This window comes from Pan troglodytes, chromosome 15, assembly GCF_028858775.2.
Source record: "Pan troglodytes isolate AG18354 chromosome 15, NHGRI_mPanTro3-v2.0_pri, whole genome shotgun sequence".
NCBI classification, from domain to species: domain Eukaryota; kingdom Metazoa; phylum Chordata; class Mammalia; order Primates; family Hominidae; genus Pan; species Pan troglodytes.
In genome coordinates, this window is record NC_072413.2 from 103,596,554 (window position 1) to 103,621,465 (window position 24,912).

Here is a 24,912-nt window from a genome sequence, read left to right on the forward strand (position 1 = left end):
AGCTCCCCCTCCCCCACCCCCGTCCAGTCTGAAAAACAAGACCTCATGGGCACCGGGCCGCAGCTCCCACCCCCACCCCACCACACAGGCACAAACACATTCTTGCAAATATTTCTAAAAATGCTGAAAATGGGAACCACAGGGCAGGTGGGACAGTGGTGTGGAAACCCCCACCCACCTCCGAGATGGCGATTTGCATTGGGGGAGGTGGGGGGAAGGCTGGCACCCAGGCGGCTGCTTTGCAGGATTCCTGACTATTCACACTCCCCGGCCACACCCCATGTCCAGGCCAACGCTGTGGCCAGGCCCAGAGTGACCAGGCCCCAGGGCACTTCCCAGAGGACTGCCTGGTGGAGGGGGTAACAAGTCGGGCCTTGCCCCAGGGGAGCTGGGCCAGGGAGGAGGCCCCTGCATGGAGGTCCCAGGCATGGCCCCCAGGAACAGGACCCCCAGCACCCTCGGAAGAGGACTTTGTGGGTCACCTGGGGACAGAGCCTCCTCCGTGCACCTGCGGGGCCCCTCACAGCCCACCTGTCACCAAACCTCTGTCCTCCCCTGTGCCCAGGCCTGGCCAACCCAGGCACCTTCAGCCTGTAGACCCTGGGTGGGGTCGCCCAACCCTACCCCGACCTCAGGACCCTCTGGGGTTGCCCCACGAGACCACCCCAGAACAGACCTGCCCAACCCCAGCCCTGCATCTTCAGCGGGACACAGAGGCCTCCATAGGACCCCACCCCACACCCAGGGGCTGTCCAGGGTCCATCACCCCAGCAGCTGAGACCCTGGGAGACGAAACCCTGTGCCTAGAACAGGGTGGACCACATGGGGGGACATTCTGACCCGTGTCCCAGCCAGGCAGGACAGCCCCATGCCAGCCTCCTAGAGGAGGGGTCTGTGCCCGCGCCCACCCCCTCAGTGGAACCTAAGCCCTCCGGGGAGGACTCAAGTTTGAGGAAAGGATCCCTGGGAAGCCCCCCAGGGTGCAGCCCGGGTGACAGGGCTCAGGGGGCCCTTCCTGCACATACAGCCTCCCACAAATATAGTCATGCACACCCCACAGAGACACACAGAACACACGAGCACACAGAGACACACAGACACATAGACATACAGAGACATAAAGACACACAATACACACACACACTAACACACACACACAGAGACACACAGACACACATAGGCACACACAGAGTCAGATACACACACAGACACACTACCACACACACAGAGACACACAGACACACATAGGCACATGCGGAGTCAGAGACACACAGAGTCAGAGTCATACAGACACAGAAACACAAGCACAGACACACTACCACACACACAGAGACACGCATAGGCACACACAGAGACACACACGCAGACACAGAGACACAAGCACAGACACGCTACCACACGCAGAGACACACACAGAGATAGATACAGACACACAAAGTCAGAGGCACACACAGACACATATAGACACACAGAGGTACACGGCACAGACACACACACTCAGAGGCTCACACTCAGCCACAGCCACATGCACACAGCTCACACGGCCCACACTCAGGTCCACAAGGGCTCACAGCATCACAGAGGCCCCCAGTCCCACAGCCAGACAAGCACAGGCCGTGCTCACGCTCACACACTGACGCACACATTCTCCCACCCGCTGCCAAGCTCACGCTCACACATGCACACGTGGCATTGCTGGGCCAGGCTTTGGCACATGGGATCAGGGAAGGCTCAGAGAGTGAGCGTCACAGACACGGGGTGGGACTGGTGTCCGGGGGGTCCATGAGGAGCCGAGGGGCAGCCCTGCCACACCCACAGGCCCCAGGTCTATTCTCAGGCACCCGCCTGGGGCTGGGGGCTTCCTTCTGGGAACACAAGGACCTCCGTTCTGCACGGAGACACACGTCCAGAAAGGGACACCCCAGGGCCACACCCAGACACACCCAGCCCGACTCGGGCACCCAGCACACGCCGGGCACACGACAAACACAAGAGCTGGCACACGCCTGGCCCCAGGCCAGGACAGCAGCAGGCAACTCGGCCAGTGCACACAGCCGCTCACACACACCACACATCCCCACAAGCCCTCACACCCTCACATCCCCACACACCCTCACACATTCTCACACTCCCACACATCCACACACACCCCACACATCCACACACCCCCCACACCCCACACATCCACACACCCTCACACACCCCACACATCCACACACACCCTCACATCCCCACACATCCACACAAACCCCACACACCCCACACATCCACACACACCCCACACACCCCACACATCCACACACACCCCACACATCCACACACACCCTCACATCCCCACACACCCCACACATCCACACACACCCCACACCCCACACATCCACACACACCCTCACATCCCCACACACCCTCACACATCCTCACACTCCCACACATCCACACAGATCCTCACACATCCACACACACCCTCACATCCCCACACATCCTCACACATCCTCAAACACCCCACACATCCACACACACCCTCACACATCCTCACACTCCCCACACCCCACACATCCACACACACCCCACACCCCACACATCCACACACATCCTCACACATCCACACACATCCTCACACATCCACACACACCCCACACCCTCACACCCACACACATCCACACATTCTCACACACATGCTGACACACACATCCCAACTTCATACATCCCACACTCACACCCTCCCACACATTCTCACACACCCTCACACTCACACCCCCACACTTCTGCATATCTCCACACTCCACCTTCAGAAACCTTTACAAGCCCTCACACCCTCTCTCTCATTCACCCCTAACACTCTTACATCCTCACACACACATCCTCACACATCCCCACACCCTTACACTCTCACATTCAGTCACACCCTCACACCCCCTCACACCCTTACACACCCTCACACATACCTTCACACCCTCACACCCTCACATGCCCTCTCATACACACACCCTCACACACCCACACACCCTCACCCACCATCACACAGACTTCACACACATTCTCACACTCTCACACACACCCCCGTCACACCCTCACATACCCACACCCTGACACACCCACTCACCCTCACACACCCACACCCTCACCCTCACACCGTCACATACCCTCACACACCCCCTCACACTCACATGCCCTCACACACACCCTCACACACTCACACAGTCACACACACACACTCACACAGTCACACACACACACTCACACAGTCACACACACACACTCACACACACACACTGAGCTTCCCTCAGGCCCTATCACTTCCGATGGGGCCTACAGCCTGTCTAAGCCTCTGGGCCACCAGCCCCTGGCTCACCGGTGTGTGCCCACCACACCCCGCCTTGGGGGTCCCCTCTATGAGCTGGGCACATGCCCTCCACTCTGTTCATGGCTGGCCTGGGGGAAACAGGGCCCACCCAAGGCCTGGCTCAGGAAAGGCCTCAAACAAACACACATGGCCCAGGAGCAAATGGGGAGAGCTCAGCCTGCAGCTGGGAGTGGGCAGGGGTAGTGGAGTGGGCGGAGAGCCTGGAGGGCCTGGAGAACCTGCAGGGCTCCGATGTCTCTGGGAAGGGGGCCCAGGAGCAGCTCAGCGTGGCTGGGCTGGCAGGGGCGAGGAGGTGGGGGCAGTGAGGGAGGGGTGACTAGGCTGTGTGGGGTGTCGGGGGACACTGGGTTTGCTCCGGCTGAGCCCAGGCAGTGGCCGAATCCCTGAGCTGCCAGGAGGAGAGCAGGGCCGGGGTCAGGCAGAGGTGGGCCGCGGGGCCGAGGGCTGGGGCCGGTAGGGAGCAGTCGGTTGGTTGAGGGCACCATTACATGGAGGGCTGTGAGACGGGAGACCCCATTCCCTTCACTCCTTGTGCACGTGTTAGTGAGGAAACTTCTAGAAGGAGGGCATTGCTCCTAGTGGGTGAGTGTGAGCACAGATCATGCAGGCTGGCGTGTTGCCGTGAAGTGCCTCTCTTTACTTTCCAGATCTCAGCATGGCAAGCCCGTCCTGTGCCCCAGGGTCTTTCTGGAGTACAAGCTGCGCGGCCCTGGTGGGCACCATACCTGGCACCCACGCTTTGGCCAGGCCCGAACCTTGCGCCCTCCCAGCCCCCATGTGGCTCTCCCTTGGCCATACTGGCCTTTTGCCAGTCCTCCTACCTCACCCTAGGGTCTGCCTGGCCCTGCCCTCCCTTCCTAGCCCCCCAAGGAGGCTGGAGGGCACCCCTGCGTCCACCAGCAGCAGCTCCTCATGGGCGAGTCTCCTTTGGGCCAGTGACACATAGTGTGCCCCGATGGTGCCACGGCAGCCTGGGCCCTCCGCCTTCCTGCTTGGCAGGCACCCCCGCTCCCTGCACCCTCACCGGGGCACCTGTGAGCCCTGAGGGCCAGTGGGGTCTCACTGCTGCTCCCTCCCACGGCCTAGCCTCGGGCCCCAGGGGTCTGCATCCAAGTGGCCAAGTGCTCCCTGCGGTCTCAGCCTGAGTGGGCCTTTGAGCCTTCGCGTTCTCTGCAGGGTGGGACCTGCCCAAGGGCTGCTAAGGGCTTCCCAGGGGTCCTGTGTGTCCCACCGCGGCCGGGTGGGCTGAGTTTTCGGCATCTCTGGGCCCAACAGCAGGTCCCTGGAGCGGCGCCCACCCCTCCCCCAGGCAGGTGTGAGGGCTCTGATCTGTTTCTCCTTGAGTGACTCATTCTGGGCAAACTTGGCCCTCAGGGCACATGCAAATGGTTGTTTGTTCCACACCGAAAACATGTTTCTTGCCCTCTGAGGCTGTTTCCAGAAATAGCTTGCACGATTCTGCACCTGCAGCTGCAGCCGCCACCCACCCAGTGTGGCCAGGCTGGTCCAGGCCTCCAGATTCGGGGACACCCGCCCCCTCCCCCAGCGTGGACAGGCTGGCTCAGGCCTCCAGATTCGGGGACACCCGCCCCCTCCCCCAGCGTGGCCAGGCTGGCTCAGGCCTCCAGATTCGGGGACACCCGCCCCCTCCCCCAGCGTGGCCAGGCTGGCCCAGGCCTCCAGATTCGGGGACACCTGCCCCCTCCCCCAGCGTGGCCAGGCTGGCCCAGGCCTCCAGATTCGGGGACACCCGCCCCCTCCCCCAGCGTGGCCAGGCTGGCCCAGGCCTCCAGATTCGGGGACACCTGCCCCCTCCCCCAGCGTGGCCAGGCTGGCTCAGGCCTCCAGATTCGGAGACACCCGCCCCCTCCCCCACCGTGGCCAGGCTGGCTCAGGCCTCCAGATTCGGGGACACCCGCCCTGTCCCACAGCGTGGCCAGGCTGGCTCAGGCCTCCAGATATGGGGACACCTGCCCTGTCCCACAGCGTGGACAGGCTGGCCCAGGCCTCCAGATTTGGGGACACCCGCCCCGTCCCACAGCGTGGACAGGCTGGCCCAGGCCTCCAGATTTGGGGACACCCGCCCCCTCCCCCAGCGTGGCCAGGCTGGCCCAGGCCTCCAGATTTGGGGACACCCGCCCCCTCCCCCAGCGTGGCCAGGCTGGCCCAAGCCTCCAGATTCGGGGACACCTGCTCCCTCCCCCAGCATGGCCAGGCTGGCTCAGGCCTCCAGATTCAGGGACACCCGCCCCCTTTCCCACCGTGGCCAGGCTGGCTCAGGCCTCCAGATTTGGGGACACCCGCCCCCTCCCCCAGGACAGGCCCACTTAGGTTACTGACACTGGGACCACCCTGCAAACGTCAACTTTATTGAATTCATTGTTTCTGAACTTGTTGCCATCTTTGGGACCAGGACCCAGGGGCAGCCCCCAGGTTGGCAGGAAGGGCAGGGGAGCCAACGCTGGCAGGGCCCCCAGCCAACCCCCACCCCAGAAGCCCCAAGGAGGCTGAGCGGAGATGGCCCTGGTGGCCTGGGCACAGGCAGCCCCATTGGTACAGGGCCTGTCTGGTGCAGGCCCGCACCTCCCCCACCCTCATGGCCTGGTGGTCCCCACTGTACAGAGAGAACACTGAGGCTCAGCAGGGCCTGAGGTTACACGGCCTGAGGTTACATGGTGATGGGGGCTGGGTCTCCGGGCCTGGGGGCTGTGGTGGGCGCAGCACCCGGACTGTGTGGGCTGTGGCCTCCCTGCTCCCAGCTCTGTCACACCCGTCTCCATCTGAGCCTCCAGCTCCATCTTTCCCGCTGTCCCTGTCTCTGGCCACCCTTCTGTCTCCCTATCTCTCTGCCTCTCTGAAGGTATCTCCCTGCCCGAATCTCTGTCTCTGTCCCATTGTCGGTGTCTCTGACTCATCTCTGTCAAGCCCGTCTGCTGGGCTTTGTCCCGCCATCTTGCCTGTCTTGGCCTCTCTCTCTTTCTGTGTGTCTCCGTCTGTGCCTCCTTTCTCCATCCATCTCTCCCCCATGTCTGTCTCTATCCCTCTGTCTCTCTTCCCGTCTATCCCTCCCTCTGTGCCTGTCCCTTCGCTGTGTCTCTTTCTTTGCCTATGTCTCTCTGTCTGTCTCTTCGTGTCCCTGTGTGTGTCTCTCTCTGTCTCTCTGCTTCTGTCTCTTTCTGTATCTATGTCTATATCTCAGCCTCTTTGTGTCCTTGTGTGTATGTCTCTCTCTGTCTTTCCATGCCTCTGTCTATATCTCTGTCTCTCTGCCTCTGTATCTCTGTCTATATCTCTGTGTGTCTGTCTGTTCGTGTCCCTGTGTGTGTCTCTCTCTGTCTCTTTCTGTATCTCTGTCTATATCTGTCTCTCTCATCTGTCTCTTCCTGTGTGTGTCTCTCTGTCTCTCTGCCTCTGTCTCTGTCTCTCTCTGTCTCTTCATCTCTGTCTGTCTCTGCCTGTCTGTGTCATTTGGTGTCTCTGTTTTTGTATGTCTCTCTGTTTGTCTGTGTCTCTTCCTCTCTGTAGCTCTGCCTCTCTCTATCTCTCCTTATATCTGTCTTTCTCTCTCCCTGTTTCTTTCTCTGTCTCTTTTTGTCTTTCTGAGTCTGTCTCTGTCTCTTCCTCTCTGTATATCCCTCTCTGTCTTTCTGTTGCTGTCTGTCGCTGTTTCTCTTCCCCTCTCTCTATCTCTCTTTGTCTGTCTTTCTCTGCCTTTCTAACTCTGTCTTTCTCTGTCTCTCTGTCTCTATCTCAGTCTCTCTTCTTATCTCTCTCTCTGTCTCTCTCACTCTCTGTATCTCTTTGTCTCTGTCTTTCTCTTATCTCTATTGCTCTGTCTCTATCTCTCTATCTTTCTGTCTCTCTGTATCTCTATCTCTGTCTCTCTCATGTCTATCTCTCTCTTTCATCTCTATCTCTCTATCTCTTTCTCTGTCTTTCTGTCTCTGTCTCTCTGTCTTTCTCTGTCTCTCTGTATCTCTCTGTCTCTATCTCTCTGTCTTTCTCTGTGTCTCTGTATCTCTGTCTCTATCTCTGTCTCTCTATCTCTCTCTGTCTCTCCCTGTCTCTCTCTATCTCTGTCTCTCCATCCCATGTGGGTCTGTGGGTTTCCCCGAGGCTCAGAGCCCTGCCCAGGTCAGCACAGACAGGGAACAGGGCGAGGGCTGGGTGGTGGCCCAGTGACCTCGGGGGCCAGGCCTGGGGGGTGCAGGTGGGCCCGTGCTGCCGTGCCCCCCACCCACAGACAGGCCCCGGCTCTGGCCCAGCACCCGCTCCGCCGCTCCCAGCTGCAGGCTGAGCTCTGCCCGTTTGCTGCTGGGCCATGTGTGTTTGGGGCCTTTCCTGAGCCAGGCCTTGGGTGGGCCCTGTTTCCCCAGACCACCCATGAGCAGAGTGTAGGGCACGTGCCCAGCTCACAGAGGGGACCTCTGAGGCGGGGTGTGGTGGGCACACAGCAGTGAGCCATGAGGCTGGTGGCCCAGAGGCTTGGACATGCCGTGGGCCCCATAGGAAGTGACAGGGCTTGAGGGAAGCTCAGTGTGAGTGTGTGAGGGTGTGAGTGTGTGAGCGTGGGTATGAATGTGACAGTGACTCTCTATCTGTCTCTTTGTATCTCTGTCTCTCTGTGTGTATCTTTCTATCTCTGTCTCTCTATATGTCTCTCTATCTCTGTCTCTCTGTATCTCTATCTCTCTGTGTATATCTATCTCTGTCTCTCTGTCTCAATCTCTCTCTATCTCTGTCTCTGTAACTCTCTTTATCTCTTACTGCCTCTGTTTCTCTCACTCTGTCTCTGTCTCTCTTTATCTCTGTCTTGGTCTCTCTCTCTGTAACTTTATCTCTGTCTCTCTGTTTCTATCTCTGTTTTTCTCTGTCTCTGTCTATATCTCTGTCTCTATCTGTCTCTCTGTCTCTGTGTATCTCTGTCTCTCTGTAACTTTATCTCTGTCTTTTTCTGTCTCTGTGTCTGTGTGTCTGTCTCTGTGTCTCTGTTTTTCTCTCTGTCTCTGTCAATGTCTCTTTCTGTATCTGTTTCTTTCTCTCTGTCTCTGTCTCTCTATCTCTGTCTCTATCTCTCTGTCTCTCTGTAACTCCTCATCTCTGTCTCTGTGTCTGCATGTCTCTTTCTGTGTCTCTGTTTCTCTCTCTGTCTCTGTCTCTCTGTGACTCTGTCTCTGTCTCTCTGTCTCTGTCTTTCTCTGTTACTCTGTCTCTCTCTCTGTCTCTCTGTGACTCTATCTGTTACTCTGTCTCTGTCTCTCTCTGTCTCTCTTTCTCTGTTACTCTATCTGTGTCTCTGTGTCTCTCTCTCGTCTGTCTTTCTCTGTTACTCTGTCTCTGTCTCTGTGTCTCTGTCTCTCTGCACTGTTTTCCTGGTGAAGGAGAAGCCATGTACCTTCCTGCATGATCTGTGCTCACCTCACAACCACCCCATGATTGAGGACACCCCTCCTTCTAGAAGTTTCCCAGCTAACAGGTGCAGAAAGAGTGAAGATTGAAATAGGAGACCCCATCTTGAGACCCTCCCGGAACAGTGCCCCTGGGCCGTGTCCCCACTTCCGGACGTGGGATCTCGGTGCCAGGTGTGCGCTGCCTGACCCCGATCCCGTCGGCGTGTGGGCCCTTCCTCAGCCCAGGTGATTCCCTGTGGGCACGGGACTGGGCAGTGCTCCCCACAGCTGCTGGGCCCCAGGACCGGCCTCCAAGGCTGAACCGCGGCTCTGCCAGCTCCACAGAGAGCCAGCAGCCCACCCAACAGGGACCAAGATGACAAGGTGCTCAGGGCCGCCCTGTGCCCCAGGACCCAGCTGCAGCCTCAGCAGGACAGGGCTGGGGGCGGGGGGCACAGTGGGACTCCTGAGGACAAACGGCCCGCACCCCGGGTGAACTCAGTGCCGTGAGGAGCCTGTGCACGGGCTGTGGTGGACGCGTCCCCGTGACCCTGTGTGTGCTGTAGGGTGGCTGTGCCCGCTGCCCTCACCACCTGCTGCCCGGGGCCCAGCCTCCCTCGCTGGGGCTGGAGGGTGGATCCAGCAGGGACAGCGTGATGCTCAGAGTCATCGCATAGTGACAAGGACGGGGGCTGCTTTCAAAGCTCCTGAATGTTTTAGTGGCTCAGAGTGAAGGTTCACAGGCCTCGGGGGACATGGCCTAGACTGGGCGTGGGTCCAGCCCCTTGGCAGGCAGTGGGTACATGGCGTGTCCTCCTCCATCCCCATCTATCTGGTCCCCAGCCACACGCTGAGCCTGGGTCCCCGACTCCCCCCCGACCCGGCAGCTCAGGCCCAAGTCCCTGTCCCCTCCCCACATCCCCTCACAGCAGGTGCTTCAGAGGGGCCCTGGAACGTGACCAGTGTGGGGGAGGTGCTGCGGGGACTCGGGACCACACACGGCACCCGGCCCAGTGCCAGGGGGAGGCGGGTCAGGGCCCAGGTCTCCGAGGCCCAGGCTGTGCGTGTTGGAAGCCCCATTGTTGATGGAGTCAGATGCCCACATCCTCATCCCCGCCTGGGGCCCCTTCTCCAGGAGCCCTGGGTTCAGTCAGAGCCCAGCCAAGGTCCCCTCCCTGGCCAGAGGCCTCACTGGCTCGGTCACCCTCACCTCACTGCCCCCACCTCCTCACCCCTGCCAGCCTGGCCACTCTGGGCTGCTCCTGGCCTCCTTCCCACAGACACTGACCCGCAGGTCCTCCAGGTCCTCTGCCCACTCCACAGCCCCTGCCCCTGTCCTGTTGACCTCCCAGCGTCCATCCCTGTCCTCGGGCTGCACCCTGCTGGCTGTCCTGTTCTCTGACCATCCCCCGCTGTCTAGTCCCTCCTGGGAGACCCAAGGCCGTCCTGGGCTTCAGCCCCCAGGGCTGGGGTCGCAGTGCGCAGGGTCCTGGACCTCCTGCTCCTGCCTCTGGCATGTTGTTAACCACCCCAGCCCGATGTTCGGGGTCCCGTGTGTATCTGTGGGTTTCCCCGAGGCTCAGAGTCCTGCCCCGTCCAGCACAGACGGGGAACAGGGCGAGGGCTGGGTGGTGGCCCAGTGACCTCGGGGGCCAGGCCTTGTAGGTGCAGGTGGGCCCGTGCTGCCGTGCCCCCCACCCACAGACAGGCCCCGACTCTGGCCCAGCACCCGCTCGGCCGCTCCCAGCTGCAGGCTGAGGTCTGCCCATTTGCTCCTGGGCCATGTGTGTTTGGGTGTGAGTGTGGGTATGGATGTGACAGTGACTTAGTGTGTGGCTGTGAGCGTGGGTACGTTTCTGTGTGTTTGTGTGTGAATGTTGTATAATAGTTGTGGTGTGTGTTTGTGAGTGTGAGTGTGTGAGAGGGGCTTGCACCTGAGTTCCTGGGCCCGTCTTGCTGCCTCTTTCTCTCCCTGTGTGTTCTCTGCCTCTGTTGTGTTGTCTGTATTTCTGTGTCCATGTCTCTTTTTCCCTGTTCCCATCTCCTCTCTTTTTCTTCCATCTCTGTCTCTGTTTCTTATCTATCTCATCTCATCTCTCTCTTTCTGTCTCTTGTGTCTCTGTCCCTCCCCGTCCCTGTCTCTTATCTCTCTCCATCCCCATCTCTCTCTCTGTGTCTGTCTTTGTCTCTCCTTTCCTGTCTCTCTTGTCTCTCCCCATCCCTGTCTCTCTCTATGTCTCTGTGTCTCTTATCTCTCCCCATCCCTGTCTCTCTATGTCTCTGTGTCTCTTATCTCTCCCTGTCCTTGTCTTTCTCTGTCTATGTCTTTGTGTCTCTTTCCATCCCTGTCTCTCTCTATGTCTCTGTGTCTCTTATCTCTCCCTATCCCTGTCTCTCTCTCTATGTCTCTTGTCTCTCCCCATCCCTGTCTCTCTCTGTCTATGTCTCTGTGTCTCTTATCTCTCCCCATCCCTGTCTCTCTGTGTCTCTGTGTCTCTTATCTCTCCTTGTCCTTGTCTTTCTCTGTCTATGTCTCTGTGTCTCTCTCCATCCCTGTCTCTCTCTATGTCTCTGTGTCTCTTATCTCTCCCTATCCCTGTCTCTTTATGTCTCTTGTCTCTCCCCATCCCTGTCTCTCTCTCTCTGTCTCTGTGTCTCTTATCTCTCCCCATCCCTGTCTCTCTCTATGTCTCTTCATCTCTTATCTCTCTCCCCATCCCTGTCTCTATGTCTCTGTGTCTCTTATCTCTCCCCATCCTTGTCTCTGTCTATGTCTCTGTGTCTCTTGTCTCTCCCTGTCCCTGTCTCTCTCTATGTCTCTGTGTCTCTCTGGGCCCCTGGTCCAATGTCCCCTTCCCAGAACCCCTGTTTCCCTGGTGTGGGGTGCAGGTCCTGCTGTGGCCCTGTGGGCCGTGCTTGTGCTGGACACAGCCTGCCAGGGCAGCCGCTCAAGCCCCAGGGCTGGGCACTGCGTCCTGGCTCTGGCCAAGGGCCCTGGGGAGAGCTGAGGGAGGTGCATGCAGGGTGTGAGGCCCACCACAGTCACTGCCAGATGCTCAGTGCTGGTGCCTCCCTGGGTCTGCTGTGTGGTGGGCACAGCCCTCATGAGGGCTGCCCATGGAGGAGGCCTGCCGCCTAGAGAGCCCGGACAGGGGGACAATGGCCTGTGCAGACCCTGGTGGAACCCAGGCTGGCCCTGGCTGGCCCCACATGGTCCTGGCTGACCCTGGCTGGAAACCAGGCTGGCCCTGGCTGGCCCCAGATGACCCCAGATGGCCCTGGCTGACCCTGGCGGAACCCAGGCTGACCTTGGCTGACCCTGGCTGGCCCTAGCTAGCCCTAGTTGGCTCCGGCTGGCCCTGGCTGACCCCAGATGACCCTGGCTGACCCTGGATGACCTCAGATAGACCATAGTTGACCCTGGCTGACCTCTGCCTAACCCTGGACCTGGAAAGCCCTAGCTGACCCTGGGGTGGTTGGGGCTGGGCCTCCCTGTGGCTGCAGCCCCTCGCTCAGGCCCCAGGCACACCTGGTCAGGTCTCGGTTTTGGGGCATGTTTCTCAGAACAGCAGTTCTCTGGCTGGAACACCTGGCCTGGGCTGTGTTCACAATGACTCAGCCGCCCCACAGGGCTATTTTGGATATTTCTGCAGGTGATGGGGTACAAGAGGCTTCAGGAGAGAGAGAAAAGCAAGAGAATACAAACAGCATGGCCTCCCCCGACCTTCCTGTCCCCACTCCTGTACTGTACCCCCTCCCCAGTGCTAAGTTGAGACCTGGCGACCCCTTAGGGGCTGGGGCTGGGTGTAGCTCACAGGGCCTGGGCTGGTCTTCTCCCCACCAAGTCCTCCTGGAGCCTACACACCCCTCTGAGTCTGGAAAAATGGAGCAAGCCATTGGGGTGATTTCTTCATCTACCAGTGAGTGCGTGCATTGAGAGGGTCTCGGCTTCCCTGGAGGCCTCCCTCCACCACTGCAGGTCACTTACTAATGAGGGCCAAGGCTCAGAAATCAGACAGGACTCAGTGTCTAGACAGACTGATACATGCTCAGAAAAGGAATCAGACTTCAAAATGAATATGTATAAGAAAAGAACCAGGGATCAGTGATCAGGAACAGGGATCCATGATCTGGTCCAGGGCTCAGTAGTCAGGAACAGGGCCCAGCGATCAGGACCAGGGCTCAGTAATCAGGACCAGGGCCCAGTGATCAGGACCAGGGCCCAGTGATCAGGAACAGGGGCCAGTGACTGGGTCCAGGGCTCAGTAATCAGGACCAGGGCTCAGTGATCAGGACCAGGGCTCAGTGATCAGGAACAGGGGTTAGTGATCAGGAACAGGGCTCAGTGATCAGGAACCGGGCTCAGTGATCAGGACCAGGGCTCAGTGATCAGGAACAGGGGTTAGTGATCAGGAACCGGGCTCAGTGATCAGGACCAGGGCTCAGTGATCAGGAACAGGGCTCAGTGATCAGGAACAGGGGTTAGTGATCAGGAACAGGGCTCAGTGATCAGGAACAGGGCTCAGTGATCAGGACCAGGGCCCAGTGATCAGGAACAGGGGCCAGTGACTGGGTCCAGGGCTCAGTAATCAGGACCAGGGCTCAGTGATCAGGAACAGGGGTTAGTGATCAGGAACAGGGCTCAGTGATCAGGAACAGGGCTCAGTGATCAGGACCAGGGCTCAGTGATCAGGAACAGGGGTTAGTGATCAGGAACAGGGCTCAGTGATCAGGACCAGCACTCAGTGATCAGGACCAGGGCTCAGTGATAAGGAACAGGGCTCAGTGATCAGGAACAGGGGTTAGTGATCAGGAACAGGGCTCAGTGATCAGGACCAGGGCTCAGTGATCAGGACCAGGGCCCAGCAATTGGGTCCAGGGCTCAGTGATCAGGAACAGGGCCCAGCGATCAGGACCAGGGCCCAGTGATCAGGAACAGGGGCCAGTGACTGGGTCCAGGGCTCAGTAATCAGGACAGGGCTCAGTGATCAGGAACAGGGCTCAGTGATCAGGAACAGGGGTTAGTGATCAGGAACAGGGCTCAGTGATCAGGACCAGGGCTCAGTAATCAGGACCAGGGCCCAGCGATTGGGTCCAGGGCTCAGTGGTCAGGAACAGGGCCCAGCAATCAGGACCAGGGCTCAGTAATCAGGACCAGGGCTCAGTGATCAGGACCAGGGCCCAGCGATTGGGTCCAGGGCTCAGTGATCAGGAACAGGGGTTAGTGATCAGGAACAGGGCTCAGTGATCAGGAACAGGGGCCAGTGATCAGGACCAGCACTCAGTGATCAGGACCAGGGCCCAGCAATTGGGTCCAGGGCTCAGTGATCAGGAACAGGGGTCAGTGATCAGGACCAGGGCCCAGTGATCAGGAACAGGGGCCAGTGACTGGGTCCAGGGCTCAGTAATCAGGACCAGGGCTCAGTGATCAGGACCAGGGCTCAGTGATGAGGGCCAGAGCTCAATGATCAGGACCAGGACCCAGTGATCAGGAACAGGACCCAGTGATCAGGACCAGGGCTCAGTGATGAGGGCCAGAGCTCAGTGATCAGGACCAGGACCCAGTGATCAGGACCAGGGCTTAGTGATCATAACTAGGGCGCAGTGATCAAGACCGGGACTGAGTGACCAGGACCAGGGCCCAGTGATCTGGTCCAGGGCCCAGTGACCAGGACCAGGGCTCAGTGATGAAGGCCAGAGCTCAATGATCAGGACCAGGACCCAGTGATCAGGACCAGGACCCAGTGATCAGGACCAGGGCTCAGTGATTGACTATTGACTAGGACCAGAGCTCAGTTATTGACTGTTGACTGGGACAAGGGCTCAGTGGTCAGGACCAGAGCATAATTAGCAGGACCAGGGCCCAGTGATCAGGGCCAGGGCTCATTGATCCAGAACATGGCCCAGTGATCAGGATCAAGACTCAGCGATCCAGACCAGGACTGAGTTAGGACCAGAGCCTAGTGATCCAGACCAGGGCTCAGTGATCACGACCAGGGCCCAGTGATCAGGACCAGAATTGAGTGATCAAGTCTAGGACTCAGGGATCAGGACCAAGACTGAGTGATCAGGACCAAGTCTCAGTAATCAGGACCAGACCACAGTTAGCATGACCAGGGCCCAGTGATCAGGAGCAAGGCCCTTTGATCAGGGCCAGGTTCATTGATCAGGAGCAGGATTCAGTGATTAGGATCAGGGCTCAGTAATAAGGATCAGGGCCCAGTGACCAGCATCAGGATCTAATAATCAGGACCAGGGCTGAGTGATCAGGTCCAGGGATGAGTGATGAGGACCAGGACGGAGTGATCAAGACCAGGGCTGAGTGATCAGGACCAGGCTTAGGTGATTAGGACCAGGACTGAGTGATCAGGACCAGGGATGAGTGATCAGGACCAGGGCTGAGTGATGAGGTCCAGGGCTGAGTGATGAGGACCAGGCTGAGTGATCAGGTCCAGGGCTGAGTGACGAGGACCAGGGCTGAGTGACGAGGTCCAGGGCTGAGTGATGAGGACCAGGGCTGAGTGATGAGGTCCAGGGCTGAGTGACCAGGACCAGGGCTGAGTGATCAGGACCAGGGATGAGTGATCAGGACCAGGGCTGAGTGATGAGGTCCAGGGCTGAGTGTTGAGGACCAGGCTGAGTGATCAGGTCCAGGGCTGAGTGACGAGGACCAGGGCTGAGTGACGAGGTCCAGGGATGAGTGATGAGGACCAGGGCTGAGTGACGAGGTCCAGGGCTGAGTGACCAGGACCAGGGCTGAGTGACGAGGTCCAGGGCTGAGTGACGAGGACCAGGGCTGAGTGACCAGGACCGGGGCTGAGTGATGAGGACCGGGGCTGAGTGATGAGGACCAGGGCTCAGTGATGAGGACCAGGGCTGAGTGATGAGGACCAGGGCTGAGTGATGAGGTCCAGGGCCAAAAACAGGAGTAGGACTCAGTGATCAGGACTAAGGCTCAGTGATCAAGGCTAGAATTAAGTGATCAGGAACAGGGACCAAGTAGTAGGACCAGAGCTCAGTGATCGGTAAACGGGCCCACTGGTCAGGACCAGGGCCCTGTGATCAGGATGAGGACCCAGTGAGGAGGACCAGGGCTGTCTAGGTTGTGAGGAACAGGTATCCCATATAGTTCTTGGGAGCAGGCTTCTTTGCCATGGTCTCTGGTGAATCCAGCATTCATCCTTGGGCCTCAGCCTCATGCAAGATCAGGACATTTCTTGATTTTGGGACCAGGGGTACCCTCTGTCCATGCCCACCATGACCACCATGACACCCAAGGGGACTTTGAAGCAGGCGTTCTCCAGTCTAAAGCCACCACCCTTTCCCTGACCCCCGTCTCCTCATTCAGAGTCTGTGAACATTTTCCTTGGGACCACTTTATTGCACCTGGAAGGCATGTGAGTAAGGGCAGGTCAGTGATGTCTGAAAGGGCTGAGTTCTGGCAAGCATAGCTGGCTTCTCCAAGAGGTTCCTCCACATTTCCTCCCTGCAAAGACAGAGGGGTCACAGCCTGAAGGAGCAGCATCCTTGCCAACGCCCTCTGTCCCAGCCCTGGCCTGGCTCATGGGAGCCTGGACGGAATCCTCGTTACTGCACTGGAGGGAAGCTCAGCCCTGACCCTGGGCCGGCCCGTGTCCTCAGTGTCTCTGAAGGGTCCCCCAGGAGAGCACGTCCCCCCACAGTGGGAGCAGGTGGTGCTCTCCTCTTAGCCAAGCACTGCAGCCCACCCCATCTACTGTGGGCTCATCCCCCTCCTGGGCTCCCACCTGTGCCTTGCCGGCTCCTGCTCAGTACTGGGGGCCCTCCCTCTTGCCAGATGGGCCCCGGATGCTGGTCACGGTCAGTGCTGTGCTATAGAACAGGCTCAGCAGGAAGAGGGTGAGGAAGGTGATGGTGGTGGGCCACAGGTTGGCGCCGGGGGTCTCCTCCTCCAGGGTCTCCTGCGGCAAGTCCAGCACCACATAGGGAGGCAGCATCTGCCAATCTGCAACACAGCAAGAGCCTGCCAGGCCCAGACTCCCAGACTCGTGTGAGCAGCGGCTATGCTTCCTTGGGGTCTGGGGACAGTGGGGTCTGGGTCCCCATCTAAGGCCTGAGACTCCCCCAGGGAGGATGAGGAGGCAGGGTCCCAGGTGAGGGGCTGGGAACTTCTGTCTTTGACATTCTTAGGGCACTTCACGGAGAGACTTGGCAGGGCAGAAAGTGGACACTATCTGCTTCTCCAAGGGAAGCTTGAGCCCAAGGTACCCTTCCGCCCCTCCCACCCCACCCCATCTCAGTCCCAGCCACGTATTCAGTGACTGGGTCCCGGGGCCAGAGAGGACCAGACACACCCACCCTCAAGGAGATCTGGGTCCAAGACAGAGACCTGGGTCTGACACTCAGTGTGCCAAAGGTTGAATGGGCAAGACCAGAGGCCTCTGTTGCCTTCCCAGGGAATGTGGCTGAGGGGTTACAAGGGAGGGCCAGGTGAGGGCCACCAGCACAGGCATCCTCATTTTCCTCAGGGTCTCAGGGCATAGACCTCCCATGTACAGCTGTACCTGCTTGTCATATGCTGATACATCCAGTCATTCACCTGTCTTTCTATCCTTCCGTCCATCTATCCATCCATCCATCTATAAAGCTATTATCCGTATATCCACCCCTCCATCAGTAACACTCCTACCCACTCACCCATCCATTCATCCTCCATTCATCTATTAATGTAAGGCTATCATTTAAATATCCACCTATATATCTATAAAGCTATTTTCCATCCATTCATCCTTCTTCCATCTATCCATCCATCCATTCACCCATCCATCTATAAAGCTATTTTCCATCTCTTCATTCATCCATTCATAAAGCAATTCTCCATCCAATTATCTTCCATACACCTAACCTCCATAGATCTACCCACCCACCCACCCCAGTATCCTCAATCCTCCCTCCATCCACCCATCCTCCATTCACCCCTCCATCTATCTTCCATCCTCCATCCACCCATCCATCCTCCATCCGCCTACCCATCCATCCATCATCCATCAGTCCATCCACCCATCCATCCATCCATCTTCCATCCTTCATTCCTCCACTCATCCATCCTTCATCCACCCATCCTTCATCCATCCATCCATCATATATCCATCTGTCCATCCTCCATCCAGCCATTTTACCACCCATCCATCCTCCGTCTACCAATCCTCCACCCACCCATCCATCATCCATCCATCCAACCATCCATCCATCTTCCATCCTTCATTCCTCCACTCATCCATCCTCCATCCACCCATCCTTCATCCATCCATCCATCACATATCCATCCGTCCATCCTCCATCCAGCCATTTACCCACCCATCCATTTTGCCACCCATCCATCCTTCATCTACCCACCCTCCATCCACCCATCCATTCATTATATGTCCTAGGATCTACCCATGTGTCTGCCTGATCTCTGTCTACTGGTTCAGCCCCTCATCTGTTGATTCTCCCTCTTTCCCCCTCTTTTTAAAAGCCCCTCCCCTGGGCCAGGTCCTGGGTCCCATGGGCTGGAGGGCTTCTCTGTGGCAGGGCTTCCCCGAGTGACCTGTTGCTCTCAATTACCCTCTGGTGACTGGACCCTCAGGGGTGACAGTGGCCTCCACCTCACCTTGGCCCTGAGAGCAGAGGGAGGCAGCCAGAAGGCGGGGGCCCCTGGGGAGGCCCGGAAGATGTCTAAGGCACGAGCAGGGGCCCCACTGCCCCCTTGTGGGAGTCCGGGTGCCAGGTGTCCCCACAGTGGTTGTGGGACTGTTCTTCCACTCCTGGGAGCCCCAGGCAGAAGCCAGAGGCATGCAGAGGGCCCTGGGCAGGCCCTGTCTCACTGGCCTGCTTCTGATGCCACCCCACGCGGCCCCTCCCTGTCTATACTTTGGGTCCTAGTTGGGCTTAGGAAGGGATGGGAGACTTGGCCAGGCAGGGAGCAGGGGCTGCCTGGGAGGGGTCTGTGGAGTTGGTCCCTGAGCTGTGCACAGTGGAAACACAGGGAAGCCAGAGGAGCCTGGGGGAGCAGGCTGAGCGTGGGGGCTTGGGAGGGGACTCCCCTGGCTTTTCTGGAACTGGGTCTGGGCTGTGAATGTTCCGCTCCTGCAGGGCTCAGGCGTATATGTGAGTGTGAGTGTGCACGTGTGCCCACGTGCCCCGTACAGAGCAGTGTGGTTAAGGGGAGGTGCCCCTTCCTGCATGCGTCAGTGGGACGTCCTGAGGCCCACCCACTAGGGTGGTGGGGCCCTCCTGGAGCTTGTCCTCCCAGTGGGGTCCTGGAGTCCAGCCCCTCACTCCCTCGCTGCTCCTCCCACTACCTGCGCCTTTCTTGGCTAGCCTGCTCCTTTTACCCTCCCTATTCCCTCCCAGCTGCAGCCAGAGGTGGCTCTCTCAGGGACAAACGGCCGTGCCACTGCTCACTCAGAACTCTCCGGGGCATGTGCGTCTCTCAGAACCCATCCTGCAGTGTGCCTGCCTCGGCAGTCCTAAGATCTCACACCAGCGAGGCCTCCTGCACCACACACTCTCACACTCACAACTCACACTCACACCAGGGTGGAAAGGCTCATGGGGGTGCCAGGGGCCCCCCGAGGCTCAGGGCAGGGGGTATTCTTCCCTGTCCATGCCCTGGCCCTTTCCCAAGTGCTGAGACCCTGAGGATGGACAGACAGGCGCCGGATGGAAGCGTGGGGCTGCTTGGGGGAGCATGGAGTTTATTCAGGGGTGGGGACAGGCGGGTGGCTCAGTAGCAGGTGCCGTCCACCTCCGCCATGACAACAGACACATTGATGTGGGTGGGTTTACCCGCCAGGCGGTCGATGGTCTTCTGTGTGAAGGCCAGCGGCAGGGCCTCGTGGCCCACCATGCAGGAGAAGGTGTCCCCTTTCTTCCAGTCCTCAGCTGCCACGCGCAGTATGCTGGTCACAGCGAAGGTGGTGGTGCCCTGGCTGGGCTCCTGCCGGGATGCCCAAGTCAGGTACTTCTCGCGGGGCAGCTCCTGTGACCCCTGCAGCCAGCGAACCAGCACGTCCTTGGGGCTGAAGCCGCGTGCCAGGCACGTCAGTGTCACCAGCTCATTCAGGGCCAGCTCCTCCGACGGCGGCGGCAGCAGGTGGACCTCGGGCCGGAATGTGTTTCCTGGAGGGTAGAGAGCCAGGTCAGGGGGCTGGGCAGGGGATGAGAGAGCCCCTCTGCTCTGGTGGGCACCCCGGGCTGTGTCCTGGCCCCTCAGCCTGCCTCAGTTTCCCTCTGTACTTGGCATGAGCACTGGAGCCCAGGATTGGGAGGGAGGAGGCAGGCTGGGAATATGCTTTGCAAACCAGGACACTGAGCAGAGCCCCGAGCAGGGTCTGGACCCACCGGATTTTGTGATGTTGGCGGTTAGTGGGTTCTTCAACTCGGGGTGGGCAGCAGTGCAGGTGAAGGTCTCCCCATGGTTCCATGGCTGGGCACAACCAGGCAGGACACTGGACACACTATAGCAGCCACAGAGGTCACGCTCAGGTGGTCCTTGAACAGCGCTCTTCCCACTTGGGGGCGTCCAGGTGAAGGTGGCACCAGAGGCATCTCTCAGGCCGGTCAGTGTGCACGTGAGGTTCGCTTCTGAACCTAAGAGCAGGTCCTCGAGGGCCGGTCGGTGCAGCGACAGTCGGGGGTGGCAGCATGGGGGAGGTGGGGGAACTGGAGTGGAGAGATGGCCTGAGCTGGTCAGAACGCCCTTCCCCATGCCCCCGCCTCGCCCCTCCTGGCCTGTCCACCACCACCTCCTGGGGCTCGGCCCGTGGTCCACTCTGGTGTGAGTGAAGGGGCGGCTCCCTGTGGGGAACACGGGTGCAGGCGCAGTGTCAGGGCAGGACGGGGTGGCCCCGCCCCACTCCCCAGCCTGCCCTCTGACCTCGGCAGGGCACAGTCACATCCTGGCTGGGATTCGTGTAGTGCTTCACGTGGCATGTCACGGACTTGCCGGCTAGGCACTGTGTGGCCGGCAGGGTCAGCTGGCTGCTCGTGGTGTACAGGTCCCCGGAGGCATCCTGGCTGGGTGGGAAGTTTGTGGCGGTCACGTTCTGTCCGCTTTCGCTCCAGGTCACACTGAGTGGCTCCTGGGGGAAGAAGCCCTGGACCAGGCAGGCGACGACCACGTTCCCATCTTGGGGGTTGCTGTCGAGGCTCAGCGGGAAGACCTTGGGGCTGGTCGGGGATGCTGGAACACAGAATGCGCTGTGAGGACGCGGCCCTCATGCCATGTCCCCAGGAGGACAGGCTGTGCCTGCCTCTCCTCTATACTGGAGGAACCCAGCACAGAGAGGCCTGGTGACAGCCCCAAGGTCACACAGCTCCTGCACCATGGGCCTGCGGTTGGACCCAGCTGTCTCATCCCAGCGACACGGTTTCTGAACATGCTCCTTAGATAGGGCCTCTGACCCAGGCCATCCCAGACACAAGTTATATTAAACAGGGCTCTGCCATGGAGTGGCTGAGTCCCCTGAGCTCCCTGACCCCAGCTCCTGCTCTGGGTGAGGGACATATCTTGCTCTTTCCCCTGCCCCTAGAGAGGATTTTGGTGGGGGCTCTGAGGAGGGGGCCTGGGCTCTGAGTGCTGTGTGCATGGGGTAGGGGTGGAGCGGCTTGGCTGTGACCCCATCCCCCTGTCCCTGGTCAGAGTCTCAGTCCAACACCCACCACTCCATGAGCCCCACCCCAGGCCCAAACAAGCCACAGTGGACCCCTGTGGCCTATGAGGTCTCGGGACTAGAGGCGAACAGGCTAAGCCATGTCCCTGCCAGGCCCTCCAGGACAGGGCCTGCTACACAGGGGAGCTCCGGGCCCAGCCCACTCCAAATTTCCTTCAGGCAGTGGGCAAGAGAGAAGACAGAATCATGGTGCAACAGAGCTGCGTGGCCCTCAGAACTCCTAAGAACACAGCTGGGCTCAGGGCTCTGCAGGTGGAGTCACACTCAACCCACGGCCTCCTTCCCACATTAGCAGCCACCTCAGCTCATCCAGCCCAGCCCAGCCCAGGCCAGTCCAGCTCAGTCCAGCTCAGTCCAGCCCAGCCCAGCTCAGCCCAGCTCAGCACAGGCCAGTCCAGCTCAGTCCAGCCCAGTCCAGCCCAAGTCAGCCTAGCCCAGCCCAGCCCAGCCCAGCCCAGGTCAGCCCAGCTCAGCCCAGCCCACCCCAGGCCGGCTCAGTACAGCTCATCCCAGCCCAGCCCAGCCCAGGTCAGCCCAGCCCAGGTCAGCCCAGCTTAGTCCAGCTCAGCCCAGGTCAACCCAGCCCAGGCCAGCTCAGTACAGCTCATCCCAGCCCAGCCCAGCCCAGGTCAGCCCAGCTTAGTCCAGCTCAGCCCAGGTCAACCCAGCCCAGGCCAGCTCAGTACAGCTCAGCCCAGCCCAGCCCAGCTCAGCCCAGCTCAGCTCAGCCCGGCCCAGTCCAGCTCAGCTCAGCCCAGCCCAGCTCAGCCCAGCCCAGCCCAGCCCAGCTCAGCCCAGGTCAGCCCAACACAGCCCAGTTCAGCTCAGCACAACCAAGCTCAGCTCAGCCTAGCCTAGCTTAGCCTAGCCCAGCTCAACACAGCTCACTCCATGTCAACCCAACCCAGCTCAGCTCAGCCTAGCTCAGCCCAGCCCAGTCCACCCCAGCTCAGCCCAGCTCAGCCCACCCCAGCTCAGCCCAGCTCAGCCCAGTCTAGCTTAGCTCAGCCCAGCTAAGCTCAGCCCTGCCCAGCCCAGCCCAGCCCAGCCCAGCTCAGCTCAGCTCAGCCCAGCCCAGCTCAGCCCAGCCCAGCCCAGCCCAGCTCAGCTCAGCCCAGCCCAGCCCAGCTCAGTCCACCTAAGCTCACCCAGCTCAGCCCAGTCTAGCTCAGCTCAGTCCAGCTCAGCCCAGTCTAGCCCAGCCCAGCCCAGTACAGGTCAGCCCAGCTCAGCTTAGCCCAGGTCAGTCCAGCTCAGTACAGCTCAGCTCAGCCCAGCTCAGCCCAGCCCAGTCCAACCCAGCCCAGCCCAGTCCAACCCAGCCCAGCTCAGCTCAGCCCAGCCCAGCTCAGCTCAGCCCAGCCCAGCCCAGTCCAAACCAGCCCAGCCCAGCTCAGCTCAGCCCAGCCCAGCTTAGCCTAGCCCAGCCGAACCCAGCTCAGCCCAGGTCAACGCAACCCAGCTCAGCTCAGCATAGCTCAGTCCAGCTCAGCCCAGCCCAGCTCAGCTCAGCCCAGCCCAGCTCAGCCCAGCTCAGCTCAACCCAGACCAGCTCAGTCCACCTGAGCTCACCCAGTTCAGCCCAGTCCAGCTCAGATCAGGTCAGCCCAGCCCAGCCCAGCCTAACCCAGCTCAGCTCAGCCCAGCCTGGCCCAGTCCAGCTCAGTTCAGCTCAGCTCAGCTCAGCCTAGCCCAGTCCAGTTTAGCCCAGCTCAGCCCAGCCCAGCTCAGCTCAGCTCAGCTCAGCCCAGCCCAGCCTAGCTCATTCCAGCTCATCTCAGCCCAGCTCAGCCCAGCCCAGCCTAGCCCAGCCTAGCTCACCCCAGCCCAGCCTAGCCCAGCCTAGCTCACCCCAGCCTAGTCCAGCTCAGCCCAGCTCAGCACAGCCCAGCTCAGCCCAGCTCAGCCCAGCTCAGCCCAGTCTAGCTCAGCCCAGCTCAGCCCAGCTCAGCCTGGCGCAGCCGAGCTCAGCCCAGCCCAGCTCAGCCCAGCCCAGCCCAGCTCAGCCCAGTCCAGCCCAGCCCAGTCCAGCCCAGCCCAGTCTAGCCCAGTCCAGCTCAGCCCAGCCCAGGCCAGCCCAGGCCAGCCCAGTCCAGCGCAGCCCAGGCCAGCCCAGGCCAGCCCAGTCCAGCCCAGCCCAGCCCAGCCCAGCCCAGCCCAGCCCAGCCCAGCCCAGCCTAGCCCAGCCCAGCCCAGCCCAGCCCAGCCCAGCCCAGCCTAGCTCAGTCCAGCTCAGCTCAGCTCAGCCCAGCCCAGCCCAGTCCAGCCCAGCCCAGTCCAGCCCAGCCCAATCTAGCCCAGCCCAGCTCAGCCCAGCCCAGCCCAGCCCAGTCCAGCCCAGCTCAGCCCAGCCCAGTCCAGCCCAGCCCAGTCTAGCCCAGTCCAGCTCAGCCCAGCCCAGGCCAGCCCAGGCCAGCCCAGTCCAGCCCAGCCCAGGCCAGCCCAGGCCAGCCCAGTCCAGCCCAGCCCAGGCCAGCCCAGGCCAGCCCAGCCCAGCCTAGCCCAGCCCAGCCCAGCCCAGCCTAGCCCAGCCCAGCCCAGCCCAGCCCAGCCCAGCCCAGCTCAGTCCAGCTCAGCTCAGCCCAGCTCAGCCTAGCCCAGTCCAGCTCAGCCTAGCCCAGTCCAGCCCAGCCCAATCTAGCCCAGCCCAATCTAGCCCAGCCCAGCCCAGCCCAGCCCAGCCCAGCCCAGCCCAGCCCAGCTCAGTCCAGCTCAGCTCAGCCCAGCCCAGCCCAGTCCACCTCAGCCCCAGCCCCAGCTCAGCTCAGCCCAGCCCAGCCCAGTCCACCTCAGCCCCAGCCCCAGCTCAGCTCAGCCCAGCCCAGCTCAGCCCAGCCTAGCCCAGCCCAGCTCAGCCCAGCTCAGCTCAGCTCAGTTCAGCTCAGCCCAGTCCAGCATAGCCTAGCCCAGTCCAGCGTAGCCTAGCTCAGCCCAGCCCAGGCCAGGGCAGCTCAGGGCAGCCCACATGGACGTGTATCAGTTGGCTCCAGGTCATCTTCTCCTCTGCCCTCTGGCTCGGCTCAGCCTAGGCCTCAGCTCAGCCATGAAAGCTGTTCACCTTGTATCCCAGGAAGGGCCGGGTCATCCCAGCTTAGGCCTGGCCAGCCTGGCTTAGCCCCCAGTGCCCAGATCCTTCCTGCCTGGTTAGGAAGCCCTGCCCTGTGGTTCTGGAGTCCCTGTGGTGACCTCTTTTGTCCTTCCCTCTTGTCTTGGTGCCTGTTCTCCACCTTTTGCTTCCAGAAGGGGCCAGGACCAGCCTGGCTGGACTCCTCAATGTGCAGAGGAGGAGACGGAGGCCTGGAGACCTCCAAGACCCACCTGGTCAGGCTGCTGGAGGGCCCGCAGTGCTGAGTGGGCGGCCTCTGGCGTGCAGGCCCTCATGGCAGGTCCACCCTCACGGGCGTCTGGCTGCCTGCCAAGAGGGCTGCTGTGGGGAGGGAGCCCTGGCCCGGCCCAGGCCCTG

At 60.2% G+C, this 24,912-nt stretch overlaps 1 gene segment (V, D, J or C); it reads right to left on the reverse strand.

Moving 5' to 3' along the window:
- Positions 1-19,455: 19,455 nt before the first annotated feature.
- On the reverse strand, positions 19,456-21,000 carry LOC134808386 (immunoglobulin alpha-2 heavy chain-like). The segment is given in 3 exon segments: positions 19,456-19,896; positions 20,119-20,439; positions 20,654-21,000. Coding segments are annotated over 3 exon segments (968 nt in total).
- Between the last annotated feature and the right edge of the window lie 3,912 nt (positions 21,001-24,912).